Source organism: Vicugna pacos, chromosome 6, assembly GCF_048564905.1.
Source record: "Vicugna pacos chromosome 6, VicPac4, whole genome shotgun sequence".
Lineage (NCBI taxonomy): Eukaryota > Metazoa > Chordata > Mammalia > Artiodactyla > Camelidae > Vicugna > Vicugna pacos.
The window spans coordinates 71272879-71296465 of record NC_132992.1 but is presented as its reverse complement, the minus strand read 5'-3'; the positions used below and the strand labels follow the sequence as shown (position 1 = coordinate 71296465).

The 23587-nt window shown below is 39.1% G+C and overlaps 1 protein-coding gene across 11 annotated transcripts in view; it reads left to right on the top strand.

Moving 5' to 3' along the window:
• AREL1 (apoptosis resistant E3 ubiquitin protein ligase 1) overlaps nt 1-23587 on the top strand; it is a 39011-nt gene that overhangs the window by 6718 nt on the left and 8706 nt on the right. For 3 of the 11 annotated variants that reach the window (XM_072963425.1, XM_006206071.4, XM_072963422.1), the window contains 11 exons: nt 8932-9246; nt 14287-14347; nt 15218-15444; nt 16336-16573; nt 18566-18735; nt 18981-19161; nt 19366-19613; nt 21083-21160; nt 21909-22050; nt 22182-22303; nt 23287-23362. In XM_072963425.1, the coding sequence (XP_072819526.1) occupies nt 14332-14347; nt 15218-15444; nt 16336-16573; nt 18566-18735; nt 18981-19161; nt 19366-19613; nt 21083-21160; nt 21909-22050; nt 22182-22303; nt 23287-23362 (1498 nt within the window). In that variant the 5' untranslated portion in view covers nt 8932-9246; nt 14287-14331. Of the gene's footprint in view, nt 1-8931; nt 9247-14235; nt 14348-15217; nt 15445-16335; nt 16574-18565; nt 18736-18980; nt 19162-19365; nt 19614-21082; nt 21161-21908; nt 22051-22181; nt 22304-23286; nt 23363-23587 lie in introns of those variants that run through there. The other 8 variants (XM_072963423.1, XM_072963424.1, XM_072963427.1 and 5 more) reach the window with 7 other exon arrangements.

The window sequence follows — 23587 nt, the reverse complement described above, 5'->3', positions numbered from 1 at the left end:
CACCTCAGATTTTACTATATGGAACTATCACCGTCACTAATTATTTACTTGTCTGTCTTCTTTACTAAACTGTTTGTTTCTAAGGAGTCAAGAGCTATTCTGCTTATTTTGGAATCTTAAAGGCCCAACGTACCCAGCATGCTTGGCATGTGGTAGGTTCTTAATACATATTTGAAGAAATTAATAAATCCTTGTTTGGTAACATTTATTAGGTCAACAGAAGTTTTGTTTTGAATACCGTAAGTGTTTAGTTTTTCCTTTAAATTGAGCCATCTTAAGTTGCCATTTCTGTGGCAAGTTGAGTTGTTCTTCTCAATCTTAAACAAAGAACCATAAAATACTCATTTAAGGTTGCTCTTCTGATTATATAGATAATTTATTTTCCATCAAAAATAAGGATAGAATTGAAAGTAATAGATGGTAGTTGAGGTAGAAATTTTGTGAGCTTTTAAGTATCTGTGTGACAATTCCAGTTCTACTGGGCTGTAGATCTGGCTGTTTGCCTGCCACTTCATGCACAGTTAATGAAATAAAAACTTCCTAGACTTATTGAGGGAGACGGCTTGTCAGATTCAGAGAATTAGTTTAAAAATTTTCCTATTATAGCCAAGATTCAGTGGCCCAGGGTCACCTAAGCATAAAAGCTGCCATGGTATGGGAACACAGGGGCCTGTTCTAATTCCGTGGATCAGGCACAGTAGAGTCCATTTGGTAAATAGAAGAAACATCAGGATAGGAGGGAGTTGTAAATTGAAGTTGCTATTTTCTTGATTTAGAGTAAAGACTGTGACAGGGGCATAGATGAGCCAGTTTTCTATTTTATTTTGCTGCAGACATCCTGTGAAGTTATAAAATGAGCAATGATAATTGTCATTTCTCCCTGTTTTATTCACATTAGCTTTGTATACCATTTTCCTACTGTCTCTGAACTATGCTATATTCCAGGGGACATAGAATAGTTTCATATGTACTATTCATTTAATTTTGAGTCTGAAGAACTCTGGCTTATTTTAAAGAAAATGATGTAATGGAATCAAAATTGAATTAAGAAAGGTAGAATTACTTTTAAGAACCAGCATCAGGGGTCCAGAAGTTTTATGTCTGTTTGAGGAGGACTGAGGAACTAAAAACTCTGTCTGCATTTAGAAATGCCATTTATTAGGTTGAAGAAGGGGAATAACTGTTGAAAGATAAAAATCTCTCCAATTCTGAAATAGACTATAACTTAAATAGTGCTTGGTAATGTGGGAAGTTGATTTTGAAAGAAACAAAGGGATAATAAAACTGTGTGACTAATTATGAGGTAAATGGAATGCAAGCTTTTTTTTTTTTAAATCTTGTTAAAAATTTTGACAAGAGGTTCTCTTTTGTGAAACTTTTAGGTAAAACTTCTTGAAAACAGAAGAAAATCTTTGTGATGTTGAGTTAGGCAAAGTTTTTTTAAGAAATGGGACACAAAAAAAGTACAAACTATAAAATATGAAAGAAAAAGATTGATAAGTTAGATTTCATCAATTTAGAAAAATTAGAAACTTACCCTTTAAACAACACTGCTTAGAAAATGAAAAAGCAGGCCACAGAAAATATTTGCCAAACATATGTCTAATAACGGTCTCGTATTCAGAATTTATAACTCAACTCAGTAGTAAGAAGACAGACAACTCAGTTTTTTTAAATGTAAAAGACTTGGATACCAAAGAATCTTTACAAACAGCCAATAGGCCCATGAAAAGATACTCGATATTGTTAGTCCTTAGGGAAGTTCTCATTAAACCCACAGTGAGATACCACTTCACACCTATTAGAATGGGTAAAATTTAAAAGATTGATAATACCAATTGTAGGTGGGTATTGCAACTGGACTCTCATATGTTGCTGGTGGAAACACGAGGTTGTACAGCCACTTTGGAAAACAGTTTGGCAGTTTTTTAAAAGTTAAATATATACTTACCCATGACCTAGCAATCCTACTCTTAGTTGTTTACCCAAGAGGAATGAAAACTTGTGTCCACATTACACTTGTACTATAATGTTTATAGCAGCTTCATCTGTAATACCCTCAAACTAGATAGAAACCAGATGTCCTTCAACTGGTGAATGGAAACAAATTGTTGTAGGTCAACATAATGGACAGCTACTACCCAGCAATAAAGAGGAATGAACTACTGATACATGTAACAGCATGTATGGTGCTCAAGTGTCATGTCTCACACAAAGGACTGCATTCTTTGTATGATGGTTATATGGCCTTCTGTAAAAGGCAAAACTATGGTAAAAGCAAGCACATCAGTAGTTATGCAGGAGGGTGGAGGAGAGGGACTGACTGCAAAGGATCCGGAGGGGGCTTTTGGGAGTGATGACATGCTCTGTATCATGATTGTATTTTATAACATAACCTTCTACAGTTGTCATAACTCTTCACTGTATGCTTTAAATTGGTGACTTTTACTATATATCTATATATTACACCTCAATTTGACAAGAGATTTTATTTTTACCAGTGACTTATGCAGGATTAGAGAGTGGATTTAGATTAGTTTGGATCTGAATTTCTTATAGGCATTAAAATAATTTTGAAATAATAATCAGTATCACTGAATTGGGTTGCAAAGCATTTACTAGTTATTAGTGTTGAGTCAAGTTTAGGTTAATATTAATGAAAATAGATGGGAATAAGACACAAATTTTATTTGAAGAAGTTTCTAGATCAGAAAATAAGATTACCAAATGACTACGGAAAAAAACCTTGAGGGCTGATTTTGAATTCCCCCGCTGGTCTAAATCTTTACTTGGTCTAATACTATTGACCACCAATTTCTAGAAATAATCACTTCCTTTTGTCTCTAATAAACTACTTTTACGATTTTTCTCCTCTAAGTTTCTTCTATTCTGATTTGCTAGCTTCTTTTGGGCATATTTAAAGTTGATCCCCTTGGGGTTCTGTAGCTAGTATTTATTCTTGGTCTGCCTACTTTCTATGGTCATCTTTTCCCAGTCCCCATGTCTTTTCACTGCCCTCTGAATCCTGGCATCTTTGTAGCTTCAGAGTTCCACTTGTCTTGTGGGTATAATGACCTAGATAGCCTATAGATGCTTTAAACTTAACGTGTTCAGTTCTGTATTCATTATCTTTCCCTATGTAATTGCTCTGCCTCCTTATTTCTCCACCATTATTCATCCAGTCTCCTAAGCATAGAAAATCCTCATTTGTCCTTGGCTGTTTGCTATCCTTGATCTTTTTGGTCTCACAGATACGAATCCTTTTGCTTCTTACGGAAATAAAGCATACTGTAGTCTCTCCCCACTCTGCATCACACTGTCTGTGCCTAGTTACTCCCTTGGACCAATATCCTGTTGTCTTGTCTCTCAGCCGTTGGTCTGTCTTCCTCTTCAGAGTCTCTTTCACATTGCCCCCAGAGTTACCTCTTTTTAAATGTGTGATTCTTTTACTCCCTTAGTTAAAAAACATCCCTTGTGGTTTCATTGTTGTTGCTTAGAATTTTAATTTTAAAATATTTTTAAATTAAATTTTAAAATTAATTTAAATTTTAAAAATAAATTTTAAAAAATTAAAAAAGATATTCCAAGAATATCTCTTTTTTCTTTGTGGGGGTTCTTCTTGATGCATTAATATTCCTGGTTAAGAGTGTAGGCTCTGGAATCACATTACCTGGCTCCTGGTGTCAACTTAGTGACTATAAGCAAGTTATGTTAGCTCTCTGTACCTCTGTTTCCTCATCTATAAGATATGGATAATAACATGGCTACTTTATATGGTGGTTGTGAGAGTTAAATGAGATAATATGTGAAGCACTTCAAACAGTGCTGGCATATAATAAATTCTCAATAAAGGTGGATTCTTGCTTTTATCATTGTACTTGATAAAAGCCCAGAAAACCTAGTATTTGGATTGTTGCTTTTGTTGTTTCCAAATGAGATTTCTCTGGATTTCTCATCTTTCCTGATGAGGAAAGACTATAAATAATAACTGTATAATTAGCTGAACCAAGTTCCCTCCAGTACACTCAGTTCCATCTCCCTCATTTATTTGAGTTGGGCTGCTGTGCCCTGGGCACAAACTGCCATCCTAACCTGGCATCCCAGCAGCCTGGTTTGCACATAGAGCCACATCCAGGGTGCTCCTGTAGTGCCAAGTCACCCGGGTCTAGTTTCCAGTCTCAGCTGGTCCTCCCTTTCCTTATATTCCAAGTCTTACTCCCCAAGAACAGCTGAATTCCTTCCTTTTCTCAGTGTATCTCCATTTCACATTGGAGGCAACTAAAGATAAGCTAAGTAGCTTGCCCGAGATGACTTCCTTGTAAGATTCATGCTCTTGACCACTGCACTGCACTGTGCTTAGAATCAGTCACCCTGGTTTGGCCCTATGTGGTTTTCTAAACACTTTGCTTTCATCATGCTTAACTTTTCATTGCGCTCTCTTCCTCTCTTCCTCTCCCTCTCTCTCTCTCTCTCTCTTGCTCTCTCAACTCAGTACTTTTACTTATGTTATTCTTTCTACCTAGAATACTGATTCTTTATTCCTCCCTGCCTTGCAAATGCTTACTCATTCTTAAGTAATAGTTCCATTGCCACTCCTGTGAAGACTTCCACTCCTCTCAAGCAAGGTTACCTCTCTCCTTTTTTCCTCCACGCACTGTTTTTTCCTCTTCTGTGGTACTTGCCACATTGTGTTGTCCATCTCCCATGTTGGACAGGGTTCATTGAGGTTAAGAAAAAGAGCCTGTCTTATCTATCCTGGTGACTTTAGTTTTTAGCACACAGTCTGGCATGCTACCACAGATGCTCAGTAAATATGAAATGAATGAAGAATGAATGATACAGAAGAACCTAGAGATGTTGGTAGTAAATTACAGTAAATTTGCTAAAACACAAAACTTTAGCAAATAATTTTAAGAGAAAATATAGATATCTAGGGATGGAGGACCATAACAAAAAAAAATACAATGTGGGTGTATGGAGTGGGTTGACAGTGGAATGGTATGCCAAAAGTTGGGTGGAGGTTATACTGCTTTTCAAACTTTTCAGCTCAGGTACCTCTAATGATGGAGGTTGGTTGGTATGTAACCTGTTGGCTGGGAGCAGAGCCCCAAGTACAAAATATGTACAAAACTACAAAATATATATGACTGTTTTGAATATACCCTTGCTTTATCTTTAGAAATTTGTACATATTTTGCATTCTGTTTTACTGTGAGTTTTTTCCAACATGAAAATACTTTTTTCTCCTCACCGACCTCATCCTCTAATAACTAGTTGCTGCAGGAACACGTGTCATTTATCCTGTCTGCTAGCACGTTCTGGCATGCCCCAATGTCCAAATCTGGAAGCATGGAATGGGGTCATAGTCTAACATGGCAGCATTCTAGCTTTCTGTGATTCAGAGGATTGTCTTCTCAGGAGTATTATGTCATGGAGCTGAGGAGGGTGAGCTCATCTTGTTCTGAGTAACGAGGCTGTTCCTGGAAGGCTACAGTCAGTTGGAGGCACCTCATTACCAGATCGCTGGGGACCAGCTGGAGGGAGTTCACAGAAGACTCACAGGAATGATTAAGAGACTGGAGGGGCTGATTGATGAGGAAAGAATATAAATGAAAACTGTATAACTTGGCTGAACCAAGGTAGCAGGAATATACACTGTATAAATATCTCAAGAGTATAAACTTGCTGGGGGAGGGTGATCTTTTATGGTGGGATTTTGGGGGTGGAGAGAATAAACCAAGGGTGAAATGAAGCAAAGGAAAATGTAAACTAATAAGCTAAAGTGTCTTATGGTGCACTTTATTTCCTGGAGCCTCCTTATTTAGACCACTGTAACCTGTGGGCCTTTTGCTACTTGAATGATTTGTTTTTTAAATTTGACTTCCGTGGACTTGTGGCTGGTGCTTCTCTCTGTAGAGAAAGCTGGAGATGACAGTTTGTAAAGCAAACATCTTTTTCCTGTCCTGTCTTATTTTGTGGAACTCAGTGGTTGTTATTTAGGATTCCTATGTGCTACCCCTACCTCTTTATATACCAGAATTCCAAAGTGGACTTTCACATAGTTTTTTTTTTTCCACGACTTTTAAAGAATAACACTTCAAAAGTAGAGACTAAGTCAGTATGTATTGTGGTAATTTTAGAAACCCAGATATAGGATTTGGTCCCTGAGGTACTAGGTGGTTTTAGGAAGTTATAGCCTTGAGGAAATCCAAGCATGATTGTATGAAACACATACTTTGGGAAATGAATGTATAAAATTCCTATTTGGGGTATGGAAGGCATAAAACTTTTAAATAACAGTTGAAATTAGCCAGGAGAAACATTTGTATAATGTTGCCAGTTTTATAGCTGTTTTCCTAGGAGGGGCATAGTAGAACTGGAAAATAATTTTTATGCTTTCTTGATACATAAAAATGAGTTTGTTTATACAACGCATTACGACTAAGTCCTCCATACCAGGGATCGGTAAACTTTTGCTGTAAAAGGTCAGATAGGAAAGCTTTGTGGGCCATACATCTCTGCTGCAACTACTCAGCTCTGTGCTGTAGTTCAAAGGCAGTTGTAGACAAAATGTAAACGAATGAACTTGGCTGTGTTCATTCTCTTTTTACAAAACTTTTTTTTTAAACAAAAAAAGACCGCTGTCTGGATTTGACCTGCAGGGTGTAGTTTGCCATCTCCTTCTGTATGGACCCTTTCTCCTGAAAGCATGTCTGCAGACCAGCAGCATCAGCATTGCCTGTGAACCTACCTGTTAGAGGTGCAGAATGTTGGGTCCCTTCTCAGACTGACTGCTCTAAAGAGGACCATGCTTCTTAAACTTTAACATACATAGGAATCACTGGGGAACTTGGGGAAGTATGGACTCTGAAATGACTCTGAATACCATGCTAGTGACTGGGAGGCAAAGATGAGGAAGACCCACTAAGTATCCTCAGGGAGTCTGCAATTCATTAGGAGAGACAATTGTGTAGACAAATAATTATAATACAGACCAATAAATGCTATAATAGAGATATCTTCAGCATAGAAGTATCACAAAGTAGAAAGTGATTGGTTCTGCTTGGTGTAGGGGGAGCCCTCAGAGGGTCTTGGGAGTTGGACCAGGAAAAGGAATGGTGCTTTAGTTGAGTCTTGAAGCTCCCTAGAAGCTCTGAAGCATGGGACGGGGGCGGGCGGGTTTGAGGGGACAGAAGTAAGCACGGTAGATCATGGTGGGGCAGAGTAAAGATGATGTTGGATCTAGGAGTTGTTTGATTTAATAGTCAAATAGCTGATCACAGGGTTGGAGACCCACTGAGGTCATTATGAATAGAAATAAAAGTTTAAAAAAAATGAAAGTTTAATACTTTCTATTATATTTAGCTAATTTAAAAATACTATTTCCTTATCTGAAAAAAGGACAACTTGCCTGTTCTCTCAAATACTTTGTATTTGTTCTCCAGAAATAGGAACTTTTCATATGTTCTTGCATCGTTAAGAGTTTGGAAAACACTGAAAGTTATAGGTAGAAAATAAAAATTGTTTATAATTCCAAACACCAAGAGATGACCACTGTTAACGTTTTTATGTTATTTCTTCCAGTCTTCTCTATGTAATGTAATACTATAAAAATTGGGCTCATGATATGTAAATAATTTTGTGTTTGCTTTTTCATTTAACATTTTATTTGTGAGCAGTTCACTGTGTTCTTAATCCTTTAAAGTGTTGTATATTTTTTTAATGCTTATATAGCATTCTAATGGATCTCTCATAGTTTATGTAGTTCTCTTGTTTGTGGATCCTTTAAGCTGGTTCCAGTCGCTAGCTGACCCACGTTTTAGTTCATGTACTTGGCAAGTCTATCGCCATATTTTAAAATAATTACATGTACTTATTTTTAATTATAAAAGTTTGCCAACTAGTTTGATATGGTGGCTTTTGCTCATTCTGTTCTGCTCTTAGCATTTTGTGTTTTCACTCTTGGTTTCCCATGATAAACAGTAGAGTGGTCATTAAGAGCATGGATTCTGAGTCCAGGTTGTTTGGGTTTCACTGAACTCTGCTACTTATGCGAAATCTTAAGAATGTAACTGAGAAATTGCCTCAGTTTCCTCATCTGTAAAATAGGGATAATTGTCTCTATGTCTTAGAGTTGTGAGTTAATACATATGAAGCACTGAGAACAGTTCCTGCCATGTGGAAATGGATTGTTGTTTCTTCTCACATGTTGTGTAGTGGCTGTTTGTGTGTGCCTTGCTATAACCCCCTTTCTGCTACATTTAGTTCATGATTATCTTTGAGGTACAGGCTGACTTTACTGAACTTTATTACTCAGTGACTTTATCTTGAAAGTTCACAATAATTTCCCCCTTATTCATAGTAGCAAATCTTACTGTTTTAAAGATAAAGTCAGTATTGTTTAACCCTGTCTTGGAAATACAAACACGGGCACAAAGGGAGCAGACTGTATAGGCTGACAGATTAAGGTTTTAAAGCTCTTTGGTGGTTTCTGCTTTCTAGCTGAGTGTTATCTTGATTCCTTGTCACGGCTTCCAGGGCCCTCGGCAGCCTGGCCCCTCCTACATCCTCTCCTCTGTTTTCACTTTGTTCCCATACCCTGTGTTCTAGCCCCGTTAAACCGAAACTGGGTGTGCGGTTGTGACAAGGCTCACTCTGAATCTATGCTCTAGGTCGCTTCTACTGAAGGGCTGGAATCAGCTGAAGTGCTGGAGCTCCCTTCCAGTGGATGACACGGTGAAGGCCGTGAGATTGCCGCTTGACTTTTCTTCTGGACTTTTAACTGGGAAAATTTGGCCAGAGTTTACCAGGCCTAGGTTATTTTTAGTGCCACAGGGTTTCCATTGCCTATTCTACCTCCTCTTTGTTGTTTTCTGGGGGTTCTCTTTCAGAAATAAAAACCTATTCCACTGACTCTTCTTTTCTTTGTAGGGTAAGATCCTGAGACAGAACGCATGCATCCTTTGGCAGCTGATTGTGCCCTGCACTAGAGAGGTCCAGGGATGATATATTTTGGGATTGTATTTCTCCATCCTGGAATTCATCCAGTTCATTCCAGAAACATTGACCCTTTGCTTCTGTGACACACCCTCACTGAAGGTCTGATGGACAGGCACTTTCTGTTGACCTTGCAGCTATTTTCTTTCATGTGGAAGCTGGAAGACAAAGTGGATGTGGCCAAAAGTTACCACCTTGGTGAATAGGAGCACTCTTCTTGGTTCTCAGAACATGGGCCCTCGTTTAAAGGTAAGGGGATAGACTCATTAAGTTTCACTTTGTACTGGATGTAGAACATGGACTCAGTTTCAAAGCCTTTTCAGCAAGGGGTAGTATTGAAATGCACAGTTGCAGGTAGAATTGACTTTGCTCCCAGCAGGGCAACTTTGAGTATGAAGAAATCAGTTCTCCATTTCTGAGAAATGACTTTCTCACAACTGATCTTCAATGTCAGGGCTAAAATTTATTTGATATTGTAACTGTAAGTCTTTATACACCAAAAGAAAAAGCAAATAGTTTTAGAATATGTTTTGTCAGTCAACTTTGTAATGTTCCCTTGAGACAGATTATCTTCAAGTATTTCCCCTTTCCCTCTTTTGTAGGTAATATGAGCCAAAATGCTGTAGTATTAAGCAACTTGCCCAGGATCTTTTAGTAAGCAAGTGATATTTCTTCCTTAGATAATTGGTACTGCATTCCATTTTCCTTTATCATACTTTATTTTTATTTCAAAAGGTTTATAAAGGGGCCATAAGCATTTATCTTTCTAATTTTAGCTTTATGGTGAGATTCTTACAGTAAGATTGGGTAATGTTTTTCATACTTTCTTTTACCTGTTTTCTTACATCTTGTCTCTTCCCAAATACTTCACTGTCCCTATGACTCCACTCTTTTTCATACTTCAGTGTTGAATGAGGTGAAGAACTTTGGGCTTCAGAGTTAGACACGGACTTGAGTCACTTAACCAGCCAGGAGATGTTCAGCGAGTCAACTTTTATAAGCCTAGCTTTTTATTTAGGTTAATATGTAAAATACTTCGTATAGTGTTTGGCCTATGGTAAGTGGCTTAGTAATGGGGTTGTAATTTATGAGTTTACTACTACTCCTGTTGTTCTGCTAGCCTAGGGTATCACAATTTGCTGAATTGTGTAAAGGCAAGAACACTAAAGAGATCGAACTTGAAAACAAAATACTCATGTAGCTGAATTAGCTGTACATGAAATAGTATGGCAGAGGCTTAACATACTGCTTCTTTGTGCTTAAATTAGACTCAGGAAGAATTCCAAAATAATTTTATGAAGAAGTGTCAGCAGCAGAAAGTGGAAGGTGCTGTGGAAACTATTGTTAAAAAAAAAACAAAAACCCTCAAGATAAGGAAGATAGGACCTTAAACCTAAGATACCAGCCATGCGTGGGAACCCATGACTCTAATCCTAGCTAGGTATTTGATACATGCTTAAATATCTGAATGAAGTAAATTGACAACATTTGGTCTAAAGAGTTTATAACCCCCATCTCAAATGAATTTACTGCTAATTAGAGAAGTCTTTAAAAACTATATCAAAAGGAAGGCCCCATCAGGCAGAAAATACCTGATCTTTAGGCATTCTGATTCTTGGACAAAGAAAAGAACACATATGACTGTATCCATTCAGCAGATATTTTAGTTATATTTATTGCAATTACTTAGTTATATTTATTGCAATTACTCTATGTAATTATGTTAGATGCTGGGGAGAATTTCTAAGACTAGTCTTTGCTTCATGTTATTTACCATCTGAAATGGAAAATAAAACACACAAGGAACTGAAAGAATATAAGTGGTATAAGAAAAATAAAGTAGCTTGGGAATTTAGAGGAGATAAGGAATTTTTTAATTGAGGATCAGGACAAATTTCAGGGAGGGAAGACAGGATTTTTCTAGACTTTAGGATCAAGAGATTTTTCATGGATAAAGACTGAGAGAGGAGAAGATAGTCTAGGCAAAGGAGATGACTTTTGCAAAGGCATGGAGATGGGACATTTCAGAGCTTATATGTGAAGGTGTCAAGGATCTGATTCAGCTAGATCATAGGCTGAATAACAAGGTATTGTGCATTATGGGACCAAAGAGAATAGTATGGGATGGGGTGGGAGCAGAGATAAGGTAGAGAGGGACAGTAAGAAGATAGAAAATGTCTTCAGAAGAGGTGAAATCTGGAATAAAAGTGATTTGAGGGATCACCGTAAAAAGAAATCCTGTACCCAAAGACAAAGATATGAAGGCTTTGTGACAGCATCCAGAGATAGAGAAAATACAGAGGGAAGACAAGTTCAGAATGTGACCATGTAAAACTGAGAGATGGGTAAGTATCCCATTGTTGGGGAGGTGTGGTTTTAAATACCAAAACTAGCTTTGATTTGTCGCAAAAGTCACAATGAGCTGTATACAAACTGCTTCTGGAGGAGGCCCAGAGAATCCATGCTGTCCTGGGCCAGGGGCTCCTAGAAGTTCTCCAGCAGGCCCAGGATGCACTTCTGCTCACACTCTGGAGTTGAGGAGGTTTTTGAGAGGAATACAAGAAGTGGGGTATTTTGTAAAGATCACATCATTCAGTGATGAATTGAAAGAGCTAAGTCATTGGTCACAAGGAGGTTTCAAGGAAAAGAGGAGAGTTTGGAAAAAAAGTAATAGTTGGTGTGCTGAGTTTTAAATGAAAAAGGGAATTGGAGTAGAAATGTAGAATTGACCTTTGGAAAAGGTCTAGATCAGATGATCTGGTTGAGAAATAAATGAATGGGGAAAAAAATAGACAAGGACTTGACAAGGTCAAGTTCATTATTGCCAGCCATGAGTACTGAGACAATGGCTGTTCTGCATCATTCCCTCAATACCTGGGATATTAACTGGATATTCAATATTTGTTGGATGAATTATTTTAGGATGAATTTTAATTCTTCATTAAAAAAATTTTCAGACATAAAGAACGCCTATGTAGGCAGAGATTTTAAGTACAGTAAGAAAAGCCTTGCCTTTTGTCATTCTGATGCATTTCTCATTAAAGAAAGTGGGGGCTAGTAGGGGGTTCCCTGAGTTTCCTGTTGGCTCTGAAGCAAAGGAATAGTGATGCTGCTATTACTATTGATAATAATTATAATAATAATTGAAACTGAGAACTCATTCTGTGCTGGGCGTTATTCTACGCTGTTGACATATGTTTTCATTTCATCTTCATGACACCCCTATGAGGTACAGACAGATACTATCCCCATTTGATGAATAAGGACACTGGCAGATTATAGAAAGATTAAATATGTTGCTTATGGTCACCCTCTGAGTGGGAGAGAATGGATTTAAGCCCAGGTAGTCTAGCTCTAGAGTACGTACCCTCATCCTCTATATTCTCTTTGCTGTAATGTTTGATTTTAGAGTCTTGATGGCTGTGGCTTGTTATATTGAAGTCTTATCACACTAAAGGAGATGATGCCATTGAAATTATTAAACCTCAACTCTGTTTACAGCAATGAGAATTCTGTAGCTTAGATAGGCCACACAGTTGTAGCCCTGGATCTGGTCTCCAGGCTCTGATGTATTGCTTGTCAGTGGCCTCTCACAGAAAAAGTTGTTGTAATTGTGAGGGATAACACTTAGGATTTTTCCCAGCTCTCATGGCATGTGTCATAAATTTAGCATTTCTCTTATTCCTCCAAGGAGTAAGAGACTTGAGACCACAAGTCTATAACATCAGCTATATATGCTTCATTTTCTGCTGAGTGCTATAACTTTGCTGACGACTAAATTTTTACATCCAGGATCAGATTGGGTGGTATCCAACTAGGGGAGTATCTAAGACAGTTAAACTGCTGGTTTTGGTCCCACCAAGTCACCTAGCACTTCCTGTAAAGCACAGACAGATGCTTTTTGAGAGATGATACCAGCTTTTCAGCATAGGGTCCCAGGAGATGAGATACTTGTTTGGCAAGGGGCTCAGTAATTGTGATCCCAGATCTGAGTCAGCATTTTGTCTCTGTAATAGTCCCATTGTAGGGGCAGCTTAATCCATGTGTATTGACAGTGCGAATGTTCCCTTGTGGATTTCTTTGGATAGTACTTTAACCACCAGTCTAAATAGGGATTTCTATGAAACTTGACATGATCATACCTCAAATTACACTACTCTGTATGGATTCCATTGGGTATATTGTTATCAAAGGAACTAATGGCCTTTTTGGTCACTTTTTCTATTAAATTTTCCCACTACAATTAGACATAAAAGCATACTTAGTTAAAAAAAAAAAGTTGTTTTGGTCTCTCCTAAATCTGAACCCAGAAATTTTCAGCTGTCTTATCTCTAAGTAATATAGTAGTGCTGATAAAAGGTGCTGGGTTGAGATAATATTGATAATCTTTATAGAGAGAGAGACAGACAGAGACAGACAGAGACAGACAGAGACAGAGAGGGAGGGAGACAGATTTGAAAGAATGAATTTAGTGCTTTGTGGATTGGAGAGCATATACAGCCTATGCTAAGGTCAAAAATGTCAGTGTGCATTGAATTTTTCCTTGGCAGTACCTTGTGTGGTTCAAATGAGTAATAAAGATTGAAGTCTTATTCTGGAAATAAGTTTAATAACATTGAAAGTTTTCTCTCAGACTCTGGCCCCTGTTTGAATTGTTCTGACCTTGGCAGACATCACTTAGGATGAGAAGTACAGTCTTCTCCTTTGGTTCCTCTCCTTGGCCTCTGCTGAGCTCATCTTCCACAGGGCCCATTAGTTTGTCTGATTGGTAACAGCAAAAATGGCTTCTTTTACATGCCCACTCACTGCTTATTATTGGGATGACCCAGAGTTCATTTTAATTACATGATGATGATAATACTTGCTTTTAAAAATCCACATTTTATGTAACTATTTCTACTTAGATGAATTACTTCCAGAAGGTAAATATAAGGGGAAAGTGACTCCATTATCCTCTTTGCTTATGTTAATTAGCACTACTTTGCATGGGGGAGGGAAACTGTCTTGGGGCCCTGGATCTAAGAAGATGAAAGCCATGTTTCTGCATTTGGTAATTAGAGGTGGCTGTTTGTGGTATTCCTAGGGTGGTCGGTAGATTGAAAGTCTTTAGGGGGAGTGATGCAGTCTCTGTTTCTCTGCAGTGTTGTGGGGCACCTGTCAAGCTAGAGAGAGAGAAGGGCTAGTAAGGCTGGAGATGGTTGACTCAAGCCAGATGCTCTACTTTGTCTCATCTTACAGATGGCAGTAAGGAAGAGCTGGAGGAAAAACTGAACAAGTTTTCTTTTGCAGCTGCAGCTGTGATCCTCGGCTGTCTGTTGGCGTTGAAGGGACCTGATGTTTTACGTTATTGGTATGTTATGGAAAGAGCTCTCTTTATTATTTTTTTGTTAGGGTTGTGTGTACCCTTTTTGCCTCCTTGAAGGCAAGCTTAGAAATATTTCTCCTTGAAAATAGACTTAGAAATATTTCTAGTCATGCCAGAATGTACCTTCACAGAGTTGGCAGTGCAATTCATTCATTTGGGAAATATTTATTGAGTAATTATGGCCAGTGCCAGACACTGTTTCCTGCCCAGTCAGAGTCAAATAAGGCAAAAATCAACCTCCACGAAGTTCATAACACGAGATGGGCGAAAAGTTGTAATAGATGAATGAATGTACAGGAGTTCAAGAGAGCCGAGAAGAGGGAACCCCTAACTGTAGCAGGGATTGGGGAGGGCTTTTGCCAAGTGGGCAAGGGAGGGGAAAACTTCCAAATGGGGAAAATTAGAATATGTGTTCTTTTTACTACTGTGTCAGGGCCCAGCGCATGCAGGAACATTGGGGAGAGGTGTTATATGTGGTCTGTGGTATAGAACAAGGGTTGGCAAACCTTTTCTGTAAAGGACCAAAGAGTAAATATTTTCAGCTTCCTAGGCCATACAGTCTGTGTCACAGCTACCATACTCTGCTGCTTGAGGGCAAAAGCAGCCCTAAACAATAGTAAATGAAGGGTGGGGCTGTGTTTCAGTAGAACTTTATTTACAAAAATAGGCAGTGGGTGGGATTTGCTGAAGACTGTAGTTTCTAACCTTAGTGTGGAAGTACCTCTTCACCCACAGAGGTGGTGACCCAGTAGAGTATCTTTGGAATTCTCATGTGAGAGATGGCCAGCCTGTTCCATAACGAGAAGCTGTAATGTGTAACTGGCAGGTGGTGTGTGTGTTCTCTCTTTCACGTAGGTGGCATCACAGTGTCTGTGGTTGCATTCTTCTTCACAATTAAGTTCCTCTTTGAGCTTGCCGCACGTGTAGTCAGCTTCCTCCAGAATGAGGACCGTGAACGCCGAGGGGACCGGACTATTTATGACTATGTGCGGGGAAATTACCTGGATCCTCGCTCTTGCAAAGTCTCCTGGGATTGGAAGGACCCCTATGAGGTGGGCCACAGCATGGCCTTCCGAGTGCATGTAAGGGAATGTTTCTGTCTCCATACCCACGGGGGTTACTGAGTCAGTTGCTTTCCAGAGCCCAGTTCAGTCTCTTGGTGGTGCTGGCCTGGAATGTTAATATGTTCCTTGTTTTTCAACCCCTTCCAGGAACTTGGGAATTGTTAATATCTGAAGAGTCACAAAGTTCTCTATTATTTTGGTTTAACAGGTGCTTAGCCTTGGAGAAGTATAAAGCTTAATGTTACCTTTTCAAAATGAGAATATTACTGTAAAGAGTTGGCGTTCTATATTAGAGGTTGGCAAACAATGGCCTGAGACCCAAATCAGGCCCACTTCCTGGTTCTATAATTACAGCTTATTAGAACACAGCTACACCCATTCATCTTCCTGTACTGCCTATGGATGCTTTCACTTTTGGCCACAAGGCCAAAAATAGTTACTCTCTGGCTCTTTGCACAAAGTTTGCTGTCCCCTGCAATGACTTCTCCATTGCAGCCTTCTGCTTGGCTTCATAGTCTGAACCCCCTAGCCTTGCCAGGTGGTTTTGTTTGCTCAGTGCCAGTGGTACCTGCTGACTTACCTGTACATTTGATTTAGCAGTGATAACATAATGAAAAATGGAGGGTAAGACAGGGGAGGCTGCACTTGTGGTTCAGAAATACCAAGTTGAAATTGATTCAGTGGTGCATTTTACCCCTATCCTCTGAACAGGGGAAGAATTAGTTCATGATATAATGGTTTTCTTTGAAGCACTAAGAGAATTTGTTTCTCCTTGTGTGAACGGGACCATAGGAGTGGGTGGGTACTGGGGTTTGCCAGCCACTTCCTCTCTTCCCACACTCTCAGGTTACACAGGAAATGTTTTCTCCCCTTGTTCATTAACGGGTGTCCCTCTTCTCACCACCGCAGTTATTCTATAAGAATGGGCAACCTTTCCCTGCACATCGGCCTGTGGGACTAAGAGTTCACATCTCTCATGTTGAGCTAGCAGTGGAAATTCCAGTGACCCAGGAAGTCCTCCAGGAACCCAGTTCCAACGTCGTCAAGGTGGCCTTCACTGTGCGCAGGGCTGGGCGGTACGAAATCTCAGTGAAGCTTGGTGGATTAAATGTAGCCTACAGTCCCTACTATAAGATTTTTCAGCCTGGTAGGTTTTTTTTTCTTTCTCCCTTTCTCTCTCCATTCTTACCTTCCTTTTTCTTTTCCTTTCTTCTTCTTTTTAATAAAACCTTTATTCACATGCTACATAATTCATTCATTTAAAATACAGAATTTAATGTTTTTTAAATTCATAGGGTTGTATAAACATGGTGGCACAGTCAGTTTTAGACCATTTTCATCACCCCATCACCCTGTTCCCATTAGCAGTCACTCCATATTTTCCTTAGCCCTAGGCAACTGCTTATATATTGCTACTGTGGATGTACATACTCTGGGTACTACTCTCCTGTTTACATCTAGTAAACGTGTGATTATAAAATATGTGGCTATTTGTGACTGGCTTGTTTCACTTAGCATAATGCTTTTGAGTTGTCCATGCTATAGCATGAATCAGTACCTCATTTTTTTTTATTGCTAAATAGTATTACATTATGTGGGTATACCACATTTTCTTTATCCATCCATTGATGGACACTTGGGTTGTTTTCACTTTTGGCTATCATGAATAATGCTGATATGAACATTTGTGTACAGTTTTTGTATAGACATACATTTTTAGTTCCCTAGGCATAGAATCGCTGGGTCATTAGCCTGGTAAGTTCTTAAGGGGTTAGGGTGCTAAAATAGACCAAAGGTAAAGTCTTCTGATTTTTGAAACCTTTTCAAGTAAAAGAACTTGACCCATTTAATCCTACCCTTGCTGCCAGTATGTGTGTTACTCCTTACTGAGGAGTGTCTGGCCAAGCTTTTGGTATCTTAAGAATTGAGGCCTCTATTTCTATTTGTGCCAGATAATAGATGTTCACAGTCCTTTGTTAGATACGTGGTTTGCAGATATTTTCTGTCAGCCTTTAACTTTTCTTTTCATGTCCTTAATAGGGTCTTTCACAGAACAAGAGTTTCTAATTGTGATGAAGTCAGAGTATTAATGTTTCCTTTCATGGATCACGCTTTTGGTATCTGAAAACTCTGACTAGTCCTAGATTGCAAAGATATTCTCCTATTTTTTTTCCTAAAAGTTTCCTAGTTTCACATTTTTTATTATTAAGGTCATAATCTAACATGAGTTAATTTTCATATACTGGGTCAAGAATTTTTTTTTCTTATAGTCGTCCTGTTCCTCTCGTACCATTTGTTGAAAAGGCTGTCTTCCCCCTCTATTGCACTGTTTTTGCACCTTTGTCAGGGATCAGTTGGGCGTATTTGTGGGGATCTATTTCTGGGGTCTCTGTTCTATTCCATTGATCTATTTGTCTATCCCTCTACTAATACTAGTGTCTTGACTGTGTAGCTATATAATGACTTTAAATTGAGTAAACTGACTCTTTGACTTTATTCTTCTTTTTTAGAATTGCTTTAGCTATTCTAGACCCTTTGCTTTTCCATGTAAATTTTAGTATAAAACTGTCCAAACTACCAAAAAATTCTGCTGAGATTGTGATAAGAATTTTGTTAAATCTGCATATCATTTGGGGAGAATTGACATCTTTAACATGTTGAGTCTTCCAATTCATAAACATGGTATACCTGAATTTGTTTAGACCTTTTTCCTTTCTTTAATCAGCATTTTGTAGTTTTCAACATATAAGTCTTATACTTGTTTTATTAGATTTGCACCTAAGTATTTCAGATTTGTTTGTTTTGCAATTATTCACTTATTTTTAAGGCCTGTTTCACTCAGAAGTTCCCAGTGGGATTCTAGATACTGTATCTGTAACTTCAGTTCTGCTTTCTCTTAAGTTCTTCTGTCATTTTGTTTAGTGCTTGCAGTGGTTAGGAATTTGTAAAAATGAGTTCCCAAAGTTTATTTGAATCAATCTCTTTGTTTTCTTTCTTTCTTTCTCTCTGCCTCATAATGATATTGTTTATCCCTGGAAATTGGGCAGGGATACAGCTCTCTAGGACTCACTGACTGAGTAGATCTTCGTGCCCTGAAAAATCACCTCTCTGACGTTACATTCCATTGTCTGTGTTGCAGGAATGGTGGTTCCTTCTAAGACCAAAATTGTGTGCCATTTTTCCACTCTTTTGTTGACCTGTGGGCAACCACACACTCTTCAAATAGTGCCCCGAGATGAGTATGACAACCCTACCAACAATTCCACGTCCTTGAGAGATGAGCACAATTACAGTCTGTCCATTCATGAGGTGAGCAGCCTCCCTTCCTGCCCTGTGTGCTCCTCTCTGTCACTGTTGTCCTTTCTAGTTCACTTCTGCCTGTCCCCGCTCCCTGAGTGCTGTGCCGGCCTTCCTTCATCTGATAGTACCTTGCTCATTAGTAGTTGTGAGACTTAGACTAGCTCATAAACAGGAAAGTTCTTTGTAAAGAGTAAATTACTGTGCAAACAGCGAAAATTATATATGGTTAGTGATGCTTTGTTTTCCTCCTGTAGCTCGGGCCTCAAGAAGACGAGAGCACTGGTGTCTCATTCGAGAAGTCAGTGACATCCAACAGGCAGACCTGCCAGGTGTTCTTGCGGCTCACCCTGCATTCCAGGGGCTGCTTCCACGCCTGCATTTCATACCAAAACCAGCCAATCAGTAATGGCGAATTTGACATCATAGTCCTAAGTGGTGAGTTGAAAGAAAAGCTTGCTGTGATTTAGTCCTATTCCCAGATCACTTCTTCTTTGCACCTGCACTCTTCTGACAAGCCTCACAGTTGTTTGATATTTGAGCCGGACTTGGTGTGGAGCCCTGTGGACCAAAGATCTGGTGATAGATAATTTTTTTCTCCCCTGTCTTGCATTCTAAACCTTATTCCCTGTTATACTTCAGAGAATGAGAGGAATATTGTCGAACGCAATGTGTCCACCTCAGGAGTCAGCATTTACTTTGAAGCTTATCTGTATAATGCTGCCAACTGTACCAGCACTCCGTGGCACCTCCCGCCCATGCACATGAGCTCTGCCCAGCGCCGGCCTTCCACGGCTGTGGAGGAGGAAGAGGAAGATTCGCCGTCTGAGTGTCACACCCCAGAGAAGGTGAAGAAACCGAAGAAGGTGTACTGCTATGTGTCACCAAAGGTTGGAGCTCCCATTCTTGCCTTAAAACCCCCTGCCTGAGCCTGCTTGTAATTGGTATTTGGTAACAAAACCCACAAAGCAACAGTCTGAGAATCAGGGCAAGACCACTGACTCGTAGGGTTTCTAGGATATTAAGAGGGGCTGCCTAAAGTTGAGCAGAAGGTTGTGCCTGCTCTTCTGCTGCACATTCGGTTTGGGCTAGGTTACATCTCTGTCTGGGGAGTCTGTGTGCCTTGTGCTTGAGAGCACCTGTGACACTCTGCTGTTTGCTTCTGGGATGCATTTTCAAGGCATGGCTCTCAGAGTTTTAAAGAAAGCTACTTTTAACCATTAAAAATTTCTCACTAGTGTTAAAATGACTGTTAGCCCCTTGTACTATTCAGAACAATTTGATCTTTCATTCTGTGATTTGTGAAACTGCAATAAATGGATGTCATCATCAGGGAACAGGATTGGAATAGAGAGATTTTTGGCAGAGACAAGGAGGTGAACTTCCCAAGGCCCCGGAGCTAAGAGGCACTTTGTGTTAGGGATTTTCTTTTTCAATATTTATATTTTGTTTATTCGTTCAGACCTCAGAAAAAATGAGACTCTTGAAACATCTCATTACATTCCTTTAATCTCATAACCAAAACTGAGTTCTAATTCTGTTCTACTTCAGAACACCTTGCTATGTGCCATTCATCATTTAAAGATCTAGCCTTAATTTGGCCTGGGGGAATGGTAATGAGGGAAATGGTGAGGTAGAGATAAAACAAGATCAGCTACAAATTAGTAATCGTTGAAGCTGGTGATGGCTTCATTCTACTGTTTTCTTTGGTATGTGTTTGAAATTTTCTTTAATGAAGAGTTTTTAAAAAATCAAGAAAAAAAATCTGACCTAATAGATGTTCAGATAATGGGTTTTTTTTTTTATATTGAAAAATTATTGCATTATCTTCTCCTTTTTTGTAAATGACAAGAGACCACTTTTTATTCTTACATAAGGGATTTTTATGGATTTTTTAAATGAGACTCCTCCCATCCCACACCTCCTCTTCCCCAGGAAATCCTTGGTGCTAGTGAAATAGGGCTAATGCATTGGGTATGGGTCACTGGTGTTCCCTGTGCACTGACTTAGAAGAAGTCTCTCTGAGCAGCATCCGGCTAAGCAGAAGGAGATTTTGATTGTTTCTAGGTGAAACGTTCTCTACTTATAAAGTGAAAACCTGACCTCAGATATTTAGAATGGTAGCAAACTTGAGTATTAAGATTATGAAATTGTATTGTAAGAGTAATATTTTTAATTTCCCTATTTTAAGATAGAGTTGATGTTATTTATTTGATTTAAGTACGGACTAAATTATCTTCTTTGTCTATAGGGGAAAAGGTTATCGTGAAACATGTAGATAGGGGCTGATATTTGAATTACAATAGATTGAACCTCTTTATTTACCATTCGCTTTATTTTCTATATGTTGGTCCTCCAGCAATTCTCAGTGAAGGAGTTCTACCTGAAAATCATTCCCTGGCGCCTTTATACCTTCCGAGTGTGCCCAGGAACAAAAGTAAGTTGAACCTTAGACCCTGTTCATGCAGAGCAGGCTTCTACCTCCAACATCTCAGCCTTCTCTTTTTTCCTAGAAAGGCTTTTGGTGTTTCTGGAAGTTCTCATTGTGCACACAGGGTTTATTGCCAAATAAAGAAGGAGTTGTTACCTCCTCGTGAACCAGCATGAAGAATATAGTTCTAGGAGAACACATGCCTACAGAAATAACAATTAGTAGCAAGTCAGAATAATATTTCAACCATTATCTTTTGCCCCTAGGACTAAGTTAATGAAGAGGGTGTTGGTATCTGTGACCTGAGCTTGGTTTCCCCATGCCAAAGCTAACTCTTTCAACACCAGTATTCTCATCTACTTAAAAAAAATTTTTTTTTAACTTTTCTGAGCTTTTGGAATCTAAAGGCAAATCACCTTCCTCCAGCCAGTTTGTCCAACCTATTCCGGCAGTCATTTGTTATTTTATATATCTTTATTTCTCTCACCCTTCTTATACTTTACATTGGAAAGTCTGTAGCATTGCCTGTGATCTTTACTAAAAGTAGTCTCTGTGACTCAAATAATTTAAAATAGAATTTGAATCATAGAGCACTGAGGTGAAAAAAACAATGAGATGTATTCCTTGTAGGTACTTTGAGAAAACAGGCTTAAGTTGTTTTTGTTAGTTGGTGCAGAAGGGCTAGGGATGTGAGGGGTTTTTGCTGGATTTGAAGGCTTTGTAGATTAACTCCTTTTTCTTCCCCCTTTGTTAGTTTTCATACCTCGGCCCTGACCCTGTCCATAAGCTCCTCACATTGGTGGTGGATGATGGCATTCAACCTCCTGTGGAGCTCAGCTGTAAGGAAAGGAACATCCTCGCAGCCACGTTCATCCGCTCACTTCATAAGAACATAGGTGAGACTGGACAGGAATTCCAGTGGGGAAGAGAGAGACCCTGGAGACCCTGGGGGCCTGAGTGTGTAGAAGTGGCCTGCATAGATATCCTGTAATGAGGTGTAATCACGATGGCTTTTGCTGCTCCTCAGGAGGCTCCGAGACCTTTCAGGACAAGGTGAACTTTTTCCAGCGAGAGCTTCGGCAGGTACATATGAAAAGACCACATTCCAAAGTCACCCTGAAGGTCAGCAGACATGCCTTGTTGGAATCGGTGCGTAAAGTTTCATCCCCATCAGTGGTTGTCAAAATTTTCCTACTAGGAAGTTCTTTGATATTTGGTTATATTCTATAGGTTATCTTTTTTATGAAACCCAAATCTCTCTCTTCTTTAAACATGTTAAAGACTATTCTGTGTGTTTGGTTATACTGAGCTTGGGGCAGATTTTTTGGAGAGATGTTAATGAGAGGAGCGACTAGTTGACACATTGGCTTTAGAAATCTGTACTGAACTAGTTCCTGAACAATCTTACGGAACTCCAAGGTAGGGCAGGTGTTAAGTTGTTGTAGAAGAAAGTTCTTGTTACTGAATCCCAGGAATAGAGGAGCTCTTGTTGGATTAACAGGAAATGGTTTTTGTTGTCACTCTGGTCTGATGGAAAGGAATACCTGATGTGTGTCTGTCTCCACTGCACAGACACTGGCATAGTCCTTACATTCCTTGAGAATGAGAAGGCTTTGGTCCCTGTCCAGAAAGTGTTTGTGATGTTTGGCTTTGGTAGGTATGAGTGGAAACTCCTTTTCTCAGCCACTTTCTTGTGGCATGGCTCCCTGTCTGAACCTAGCCTTGTGGATAAAGACGTCTAGTGGATAGACTGTACTTTACTGAAAAACAAGACTCCTTGGTTCTCTTGCTGATAGCTTACTGATTTGAGCCATTTTTGTTTCTTTATTTAAGAGTTTTCTCATTAATAAAATTAGGATTAAAACCAAACTTCAGCTTCCCAATAACTCAGTGGTATAAATATGAATAGATTTTTAATATTTTAAGATTTTTTAATATTAAATTTCTTCTGGAGATATGTGCTTTTTGAATAGAAGACGGTATTATTAAAACTTATTCATGAGTAATATATTGCCTCCAAGCACTAGTGTTTAGTTACATTAACAGTGGGCAATGTTCCTATGTTTTTGTCTTTAACACCCGAGAGATACCATCCAGTGTTCTGATCATTTCTTTTTTTCACTACTTTTCAGTCTTTGAAAGCCACTCGGAATTTCTCCATCTCCGATTGGAGCAAGAACTTTGAGGTGGTTTTTCAGGATGAAGAAGGTCAATTTTGAAATTTTATAGTCATCTTTTTTAACTCTCCTTCCCACTCTTCCCCTCCTCCTTACCCGCCCATACACAGAAAATAAAAACAACCTCCTACACATACTCGCCCCCTCCCCTGCCACCCCAGCTTTTTTTCCTAGAGAAAAAGAAGTCATGACTCAAGAAAAGGGTGGTGTTTACTGGCTCGATGGCTTGGTAGAACTTTTAGAGCACCGACATACA